This window comes from Gavialis gangeticus, unplaced genomic scaffold (assembly GCF_001723915.1).
Source record: "Gavialis gangeticus isolate Ggan-Ray unplaced genomic scaffold, GavGan_comp1, whole genome shotgun sequence".
NCBI lineage: Eukaryota > Metazoa > Chordata > Crocodylia > Gavialidae > Gavialis > Gavialis gangeticus.
In genome coordinates, this window is record NW_017729026.1 from 33344742 (window position 1) to 33355279 (window position 10538).

General features: G+C 43.8%; 1 protein-coding gene across 2 annotated transcripts in view; it reads left to right on the top strand.

Moving 5' to 3' along the window:
- The window catches only part of BVES (blood vessel epicardial substance), a 94760-nt gene that overhangs the window by 52438 nt on the left and 31784 nt on the right, over window positions 1-10538 (top strand). For both annotated transcript variants that reach the window (XM_019520158.1, XM_019520157.1), the window contains exon 4: window positions 9968-10155. In XM_019520158.1, the coding sequence (XP_019375703.1) occupies window positions 9968-10155 (188 nt within the window). The remainder of the gene's footprint in view (window positions 1-9967; window positions 10156-10538) is intronic.

The window sequence follows — 10538 nt, forward strand, 5'->3', positions numbered from 1 at the left end:
AAACTCCTGATGTAATAATTCTACCTTTCCCACGTTGCTAGATAAGAGCAGGTGGTTGAGCGTGTTGTAGACCCTGGCATGAAAGACCACTGCCTCATGGGATCAGAGAAGAAAAAACCTTATAGCCATGTATACATTCAAGAGTGTCATTAGTATATTTAAATATAATTAGAAGTCTTAGTTCTGACACTTTGACCTGAGTGTCATAAATGTCATATAATGTGCAATGATAAACTACATTTTTGTGTAATAAAATAATAATGTGAAAATTCAAGTATCTGAGATTTGAAATCCTACCTGGACTTTGCTACTGTATGAGTGCTGTGTGACAAGGCTCTGTGAAAGGTGGATCCAGGGATGTCCGTTTCACCATCATTTGGTGGTGCGGCATGTGCAGAATGAGCTGTTTGAGCTCACCAGCATTACTCTGGAACCTGGGGAATGAACACTGCTGCTGCTCAGCCTCACACTCCCTTGCCCACGCTGAATTCAGCATGGTGGTGGGGTGAATGGGATTGACATTTGCCCCCTGGAGCTGCTCTGATAAGGTGATGAAGTCAAAGCTCACTGCATGTGCAGCACAGCCACCTGGGAGGTATGGCTGCACCCCCACCTATCCATCTGGCTCTATAGTACAGCTGTGCTAAGCAGCAGTATCGAACATTCCAATGTTAGGTGTAGATACACATTGTGTTTAGGCCAGCACTTTTTCTTTTTTTCAGGATGAAATGGAGTGGACATATGACTTAGTCTTTACACTAGTGTAAGTCGCTCCATTACAGGTAATAAAATGAAGAAAATCTGTGTACTGGCATAAGTTACATTGGTGTGCCACTTGTGTACCAGTTTCCTGTAGTCATTTTCATTTCAGTGTAGCCCTTTGCTTGATGCAAGTTGCCATTTTTCCCCCCTCCCCCCTCAAGCTAAGTAGTTGGGCATTGTCATTGTAATAATACTTATAATTGAATAAGTAGCTTTGGAAAGCTGGTTGTGTGTCTGTTCCTTATTATAGATTAGATGTACTACAAAGTAGAATCTGGGGTAAATTGCTATCTACCATTAGTTGTCATGCATACACACCTAATACAAGACCTAAAAATGAAGAATGCTTGTGTCTGAACTCAATTTATTAACTGTCAGTCAACAGAAAATTACCTTAACAAAACTGTGCTGGCTTATCATTTAACTTTAATAAATTCTGCTGATGACTTAGATTGGGGAAAGTGCAGGTAGCTCTTGAAGTATGCCATGGGGCATGATGGCTTTTTAAAAGCATCTAAAAGGAAACTTGTACTAGAAAGACGTTGGTTTAGAGCAGGGGTGTCCAAACTTTTTGAAAGTGGGGCCAGATCACAAACTTCTTATCACCCAGTGGGCCGGCGAGCCATATTCAAAGACATCACAGAAAATGGTATCACATCAGGAAGTGATGTCATGTTACCTTTGACACCAATGAAGTTGCAGGGGTTGACATAGCATGCATGCCTGGGTTGACCTGGTGCTGGAGAAGCCAGAGGGCCAGGCCGGGGTTAACCTGGGGCCCGCCTGGCCTGCTGGTGCCATGCCCGGGTTGACATGGTGCTGCAGGACCTGCCTGGGCAGAACCAGGTCGACACCAGCCAAAAAAATCAGCATGCAGCTGAAGCCGGCTTCCCATGTGCTGCTGGGGATGGGAGGAGGCCGGCCAGGTCTGCACCAGCCAGCAGAAGTGGCAGTGGAGCCATGTGCCACTCGGGATTGACCGGTGTACTCTCCTCCCGTCCCGAGCGGCACACGGCTCTACCGCCACTTCTGCTGGCCGATGTAGACCTGGCCTGGCTCCTCCCGTCCCCAGCAGCACATGAGAAGCAGCCCCCTTGGGGCCTCACGCACAGGCAGCCGGGCCCGGAGAGCTGCAGTGCCCAGGGGAGGCTGGCCGGGGAAGCAGGCACCGCCTTGCTAAGGGGCGGGGCAGGGCAGGGCAGCGGGGCTGGCTTGAAGTGGGGGGGTGGGTGAGGAGGCAGGTGTGGGCTGGCAGCGCCAGTGGCCACTGCTTGGTCTCCCGTATGGGGCTGCTCCAGCAGGGCATGGGCACTGGCAACTGCGCACCCTGCGGCCCCGGCCTGGCACCCCCAGCTCTGCGCGGAAACTTACCTCTGTCCACCACGTGCCTCTGTCCACCACGCATGCAGCAGGGTGTGGGCCATGCTGCAGCTCCACTGCCCATGCACCGGGGCAAGGGGTGGAGCCAACAAACAAGCTGCATACGCTGTCCCTAGCTCCTCTAATCAGGCACAGCTGGGGCAGCGGCAGCAGGACCTGGCTCACTGATGGGCCCGGCCCCGCGGAGGTAAGCAGCTCCACTCCCCTCGCTGCTGGCTGGGGCCCACGGGCCGGCCTCACCTCGCCTCACCACTGCCCCGCTGCCACTGCCACCGTGGAGTGCAGAGCAGGCACCTCAGGCCAGATAAAATGTCTTGGCGGGCCATATGTTGGACAAGCGTGGTTTAGAGACAAAGCAGTGAATAGTTATTGTCAAGCATTAGCAAGATAGAGAAGTTTAATTCATACTTTTCACTGGAAAAAACAAACAAACCCTCCATTCCCATCTCATCCTCAAAAACGAGACTATAACCTGGCCCATGCCTAGGATTTAGTCACCTCTTTGATTCCAAAGTCATCCTTTCCTGCCCTTCTAACTAATTGTCCCATACATATCTACCAGATCAATTAACTTTCTCCTCTAGTATATTCAGCACTGAAGTGCATTATAGCTATAAAATTGCAGCAAATTGAAATAAAATATAGGGGCAGCATAAAATACATTTCAGTCAATATCAGTACCTCAAGGAACATTGCAGTAATTGTATTAATCATTTTAACAGATAATTCAATAAAAATGTCTCCATTTACCTGAAGTTGCTATGTAATTCAGCTTGTGAGTACCCAGAAATCAGCCATTTGCAGGAAATGCATGAGATTTAAGTCTACAGCTTACCAAGGACATATCCAGAGAGTCCCAAGAATCAGTTCTGGTGTCTGCTTTCAATTTTGTGAGGGCCTTACGGCATCACTTCAGTATTTGGGTCTAAAGATTAAATTTTTGACTCCTATAAGTCCCATTGGAAGTCAATGGAAGATTGTAATCCATGTTTCTTACAAACCTTTAGGACATGCTAGCCATCACCACCTAGGAAGTACAATACATAAGGTCAAATTCATAATTTGTCCAAGTCTACTGAAATCGAAGGAGTTGCAGCAAGAGTAAATTGGGTATAAAACATGTATTTGCTCTGTGGTTTTATTTTGTTAGGTATAGGGCAGATTCTGCTGGACCAGGAAGGGACTCTAGATCTTTGTGGCTCAAGCTGACCTTGGGGATCTCTGTGCTATGTTGCAGTAACTCTGGATTTTGCAGGGTCATCTATGTTCAACCATACTATAATTTAATTTAGCATTCCCCTTCTATTTGAGAATACCTTTTGCCATGCTATAGATATGGCTCTGCACCTAGCTTAATGAACCCTCTGATTTCCCAAGAGAACCTTTGTGCTAACCTACCTGATGAAAAGGAGTATAGCACAAAGGAATTTCTGATTCCTCCCCCCCAGAAAATCAGTGTATCCATAACTACAACTGTAGTGAGTAGCAGCTAAAGGTACTTGACACCTCAGAAACCGGGCACCTTGTGGTTCTTGAAATTGTTCATGAAATGCTGGTATAAAATTAAACAGAACTAAAAAAATGTGCCAGACAATGTATGCATCTCATTCATCATAGATTATGAATGCTAGACTTTTTGGCAGATGCAACATGCAGTACTTACTTTTCATAGCTTTTGTAGTTGGAATTTGATTTTAATACTGAACTTGAAGGTTTAAAACAAAAACCCCAAAATGGAAAAGGTAGTAAAGGAAAGTTCAGAAAATAATTCTGAATTTGATTTTTACCTCTTCCAAACAATTTTATTTACTTTATCCTTGCAAGTTACACACTTAGGAAAAGAAAAGAATGGGAAAACTATTACAATCTTAGACAGATTGCAGAATGAATAATTGATAGATAATTTCAATTGTTAAATATTTATTTCATTAAATAAAGCCCATGAAATAGCAACAGGTTCCTTTTCTGACCAAAATATGATTTTTGTGGTTTTTGGCTCTTTGGGGATTTAGTGATTTAGTGAAGCTAGACCTAATTCAAAAATTCTTTTACTGAACTCTGACTTGAGGCTTTGGCACTACCCCAGAACATTTCAGTTATCACAGAGAAAAACGTTACACCTGCCCATATGGCTCATTTGGAAAATAGCCCACAACAATGATTGCAGTCAACTAAGCTTCGACCATACTAAAGGCACTTAGCATGAGCTAAAATGCAGACACTCATGTTAAGTGCCCTCTGAGCATCTTAATCCTTGCTTAAGGTGGCCTAACTTTTAACCCTGCTGTGCTACCTAGCTCCTATTAGGGTGACTTCAGTCTGCTCCACGGAGATAAAATGAGCAATCTGCAGTCTTTTAGTATCTGAGAATGCACCACTCCCAGCTCCTGCTCCCCTTTTCCACCTCCTCCAGAGCAGGCATAGAGCCAAGGTGTCCTGGCTCCCAGCCATGCCCCTGTTCACCAGCCCTCTCAGAGCAGTGCAGGCAAGAAATGGTATTAACCCTTAACATGTAGACACTCCTAGCACATTCTAATTTTCACACCATTTTTAACATTCCACAGATATAGTATTGTCTAAACTTCACCTTTTTAGACATTTATATGCTGTAGGCACTAGAGCTGTGCAACTGTAAGGTCTTTTGACAACCAAGGGCCATAATATTTATGCATGTGCATGTTCAAAACCTCATTACCATGTAAGTGTAGTCACTTAAGAAGAATGTAATTAGCAGCTGGTAGCATTAACAATCATTTACTTTGAGTTCTAACTTACTGTTTATTCTTCCTGAGCATTTCCATTCCAAGAGTCATCTTTCAAATAATGATAATTCATATTCCCTGAAGGGGGAGTCTTGTGGGAATAGAAAAGGATGAAACCTGGCAAAAAAAGAAGATAGCTATTTATAAGGAGAGATGCATTTTATTGCTCTAGGAGAAAATAATTCTGATTTGGTTGAATAGTAAAAATACAGTTCATACATATGCAATTAAAAATATCCACATTTTTTAAAATGTCTATGTAATCGGGCAAGTAACAGCCCTGTTCCTTTGGTGCTACAAAATTGTGAGTGTAAGGGAGAGTCGGGTCAGGGACAGGGCAAGGATAATTACTTAGTAGGCACAGTTGGGGAGAAGGACTGTGCCAGGGGTGAATGTTGCCTGATTAAGAGCCAGTGGCTATTAAAATCCATGGGATGGGTCTATTCTTTGCCATCTGGGGCACGGCACAAGGAGAGTCAGTGGGGAAAGCCAGGAGTGGCAAACCCGGTGCTGGAGTGGGTCACTGATAAAACTGGCTGACCAGGTAAAGGTAACTACGGTGATCAGCAAGCCAAAGAGGTAAGAGAGGGGGGAGATACTTACCAGGTTGATCTTCAGGTGGATAGAAGGTCCCACAGAAGAAAAATCTACTGATACCTGCAAGGGAAGGAAAGAGACTGGAGGTGAGCCAACTGGCTCAGAGGAGTGAGTTGTATGGTGGTGGAGGGTGGAGGGTGAAGGAAGACCACACGCTGTGAAAACAGTTGGGTTATTCACAACCTGCTGGGAATTCATTAATAAACCAATTTTCTTTTATCCTGCTTCTAGGGTGATTTACTATACCCTCTCTCATTGAGGAATTAACTTCTTATTCTTCCATTACATCAGGGTGTGGCAGGTGAGCCCCAATGAGAGAGATTGTGTTAGTTACCCCCACATGGCCACAGTGCAACTAATTCATATGTATAGGAAAAAATGTACAGACATTGTACCTTGTTCATTCACGTATATACAAAGATGCAGCTAGGACTTCTTAGTTGCTTATTCCTCCATTTCAGAAAGTGTGAAAGATACTTGGCACTTGTGTGAAAAGTACTTGGTAACTGTGGTCATATCAGGTGGAAGATACAGAGCAGTTTCACTGGCTTGTCAGTCCACTTTTATTATCTGGGCAAAAAACAAAGGTTGGTTTGTTTGTTCCAGGCTGAGAGAGGGGATGACAGAGGGATTCTGGGTGAACTGTTTTGGGGCCAATTTGGTGATGTTTGCCAGACATTTAAGGCTGGTGAAGAAACAGGAATCATTGGAAATAGGAATGAAAATCTCAGCTCAGCTGTGGGAGTGAAGAGCAAGTTGAAATGCATGCAATGTAGTGGCTCACCATGACTTGAAAGGAGTTGGCATTGAAGGGAACTGTGTTCAGTAGGCACTACCATATTTTTTATTCAGATAGGTTGTACTTTATAATCATGCTCAGTGGGTGTATCTACATGTCACCCTATGTCGCTGTAGCAACATGCTACATCACCGTACAACCCGCTATGGTGACCTAGTGCTATCACATGAGTCTACATGGGTTTGGCAGCTACTACACCATAGCAGTGCTCTCCCCTGTTTTAGCGAATCGCTACAGTGAAATAGTGGTGAAAACTAGCCACACACACAGAGCGCAGTATGGGCGATTACTGTGCCGTGGTTTAGTACTGCCTTTTGGAAGTACAGTTATAAAAGGAAATACTAAACATTATAGCGCCGTGCCTTAGTACTTTCTTTTGTAAGTGTACTTCCAAAAGACAGTACTAAAGCACAGCGCTATAAAGTTGCCATAGGGTGATGTGTAGACATGCCCAGTGTTGGCTGCATTTAATCAATTTTCTACTTGGTTTTCTTTACTTAGCACATGCTGCTTTTAGCAGTAGTTCAAAGGTAGGCAGGGTGTGTCTACATGAGATGTGTTACTGTTCAGTAGACTAATCTGTGCAGTAAAATGTCGCTGTCTACAAGTGCATGGTATTTACTGTGCAGTAAATTAGTTTGTGCAGTTAGCTACTACTTGTAAATACTGTAGTTACCATTCAGTAGTGCTTATATAGACGCTGATCAGGAGCAAATTTACTCCTGGTTAGCCACGCAGGCAGGGGGTCGCAGGAGGTGGGGTGTTCTCAGTCTCTGGTCCTGGCTCTGCTCAGGTTCTGGCTCCCCACAGGAGCTGGAAGCTGATCAGCACTGGGACAGGGACATTTTTTTTACACTCCCTCTCCCCCCCATCTCAGTGCTGTGCAGGTCCAGGAGCCAGCAGCTGATCAGCACAGGGACTGGGGAGCTCTTTGCTTCCCTATTCAGCCAGGGGCTCACTGGAAGCTCTCCTTCTTGTGGGGCAGCTGCCAGTAAACCCCCTGCTGGGCATGGGGCTTGCTGACAGCTGTGTGTCCCAATGTGCACAGGACCAAGATAGCTCTGCCAGCTGCAGTGGCAGCTCTCTCTTGGCCCTGTGCATATCAGGACCCCTTCTGATGTGCACAGGGGCAGGAGACATCTGCCACTGCAACCTGCAGAATTCTTCTGGCCCAGTGTGCATTGGGACCAGCCCCCATACAACCTGCCAGCCTTCAAACTAGCACCTAGGGAGAGCCTGGAGCTTGCCCTGGGTGCTGCAGAAAGATAAGACAGGGCAGAAGTGGCCCATATCACATTAATAAAGTGTAGAGACGCACCTGCAATGTATTTAATCAGTTTCCCTTGTATGCAAATGTAAAATGAGGGGCTTTTGTCCCCATGTTGCCTCGGGAGAAAAAACAGGCACATCTACTCATGCAATTAATGCCTTGAAAGCTTACTGTACAGTAAGCATTCCCTGGCAGGGCATCTACGTGTGCTCCCTTTTGGAGCACATTTGCTTTGGACAGGAGCAGTTCAGTGCAGGGCTACTCCAACCCTGATGTACCCCCCTACAGCAGCCAGGGTGTACATCAGGGGGCACCAGGATCAGGCCCTGGTCTCTGAGGGGTGGGAAAAGCTGTCCTGCCTCTGGGACAGCAGCCTTGTGCCCCAATCAGCAGATTGGGGGAGGGGGCTGGGAAAATGTTCACCCCCACAGCTGCTGCTCCTTAGCCCCCTGCCCTGATTGGCAGACCAGGGCAGGGGGTTGGGAAGAAGTTACCCGGGGGAAGGGACAGTTTTGTTTTTTTTCCACCCCCTGCTGTCTTGGTTGACTGGGAGCAGTTTGCTTCTGGTCAGCAGTCTGCAGTAGTTACTGCAGGTAGTAGCTAACCCCATAGTAGACTAATATACTGCACAGTTAATGCTGCACACATGTAAATGATTAGTCTACTACACAGTAAAGTGTCTTTGTACTAGATACACCCATCTTGTCTTAAATTTGAGTATTTGGTAAATTATCCTGTTGGCTTCCATATGACTTCTCTTATACCAAGCTCTTTTCATATAAATATTTTCAAGATTGGTACTCTGATCTGTGTCGAGAGAAATTTTAAAGTTGCAAAGACAAGTGCTCAAAAATCAGGAAAGGCCAAACTTGAGATGGTACCTGCAACCTTTTATCTTCTGCTTTTGTTTTATTTGTGTGAGTCTAGTCTAATTATATTGTTGCTTTTGGATTGACATCCATTTCAGAGACTGTCTCAGAAGCTGTGGAATTCTGCACCTAAAACTTCAGATGTTTATATAGAGTCATCCAGTCCAACCCTCTGCTCAAGGCATGATTATCCCTTCCCAAGCTATCCTAAAAAAGTGTTTGTTTAACCTATTCTTTAAACCTTTGGGGGGGAACCCTTCTGTACAACTGCCAGGCATAATGCCTGAAAAATGAAAAATTTGCTGTAACTTGCCATAGATAAAGCAGGGGGATGAGGATGCTGTCATGTCCTATCACTGCAAGGACAGGAAGTAACATAAGGAACAGGAAGAGCAGAAATATACAACTTCACAAATTCCAAATAAAAATTCCTGTTGTTTTTCTGGAATGTGTTTGTTCTCATCATTGTCCCTCTCCCTAGTCAAGAATCAACTAAAATTTCCACTCTTTCTAACATTGCTTTCTACTATTGTCTGAACATGCATCCCAGCACCAGCCCTGTCTCTTTCCTTTTGCCCTATTTCTAATAGTGGCACCAATAAAACATAGAACAAATGATAAGAAATTTTAATCCTAAACTAATGACTTTAAATTAGTTTCCCCCTTATTTCTGTCCTTTCCACTTATGCTTTTCTCTTTTTTCAACTCCTTATCTTCTGCTATGCTTGTTTTCAACTTTTTTATCATGCACTGTTCACTCCCTTTTTCTGATTTCACTTTTGCCCACCAAGTATGAAGGCTGCTTTTCAGCCTGCCTTTTTTTTTTAACTAATCAAGGACCCAGGCCACTAGAAGTTGCCTCACTCTCAGCTACTTTCATTCAGCAAAGACTTCTCATCTTGATATTTCAGCCAGCTTCTTTTCCACCTCTTTCCTTCTGCCTGAGTTTTGGTGGTCCTCTGAGCATGGGATGTTCAGCTGGCATTGGCTTTTTTTTCTTTGTGATTAACAAATACTTGCAGTGGTTTTCTGAATCTATGCTTTCCCACAGCATGCAAGACATGAATCTAACAGATCATGGGAACTCCTTAGAAGGAACAAAGCTCCTGGAATGCAGAGTGAAAGAGACAAGAGTCTTGATTTCTTCCTCGTCTCCTGAGCCAAATTTTGTTCACTTCTACAGGAGTGGACACCTAGAATTATTCGGGTTAAATCAGTTAACATGCCTTTGGTATGGAATGGAGCCATAAAATGGCAGCACAGTCCTAAGCTTTAGCTTTAAGTAAATACTGTGGTCATTATCTAATAGACAGCATTTGTGGACAGATGCCACACAAGTTTCTTTTCTGACCTAAGTGTAAAAAACCTAGAAGTTTTTCAGGTGTCATTATTTTGGCAAATGTTGAGTTTTTATATATAGTGACTATAATTAGTTACTATATATAGCAACAATAATTGAAGTGCAGTCTTATGCTCCTATATCTCCCGATCCATCTTCCTTTATAATATTTTTGCTATTCCATTCCAGATCAAAATTGAAAAAGAGCTCAGTAGTCTTTATAAGAGAATGTTTGAACCCCTCCATGTGCCTCCAGAACTGTTTAAGAGATTAACTGGGCAGTTCTGCAACATTCAGACTTTAAAAACAGGTCAAGCGTATGCTGCAGAAGATAAAACCTCTGTTGATGATCGACTAAGTATTCTGTTAAAGGGAAAGTAAGTATTTGGTTCTGTATTAGGTTTGGAAATAATCCTTATGTATTGGATGATGGGGGGGATTGAAAGGTTTTTTGTTTGTTTGTTTTTAAATTGTTGTTTGCAGTATGTTGCAATTAATCTTTTTTTCTAAATCCAAACTGTGCCATATACATATATCATATGAGCCCACTGAGTTTAGTAGGAGTTGGACTTTTATACTTCTAAAAATATAACTTGTCCAGAATCTCCAAAGATATTTGTTCAGATAGAAATGTTGTTTTTGTTATTGCTCACTCAGGCTTTAATACTGAAGTTTAGCATATTTGAAAGTAAAATACATCCAGCCATCTGGTAGATTTTAAACAAGAGAGTGGAGAAGGGCCAGACTTGGTGCAGAGACA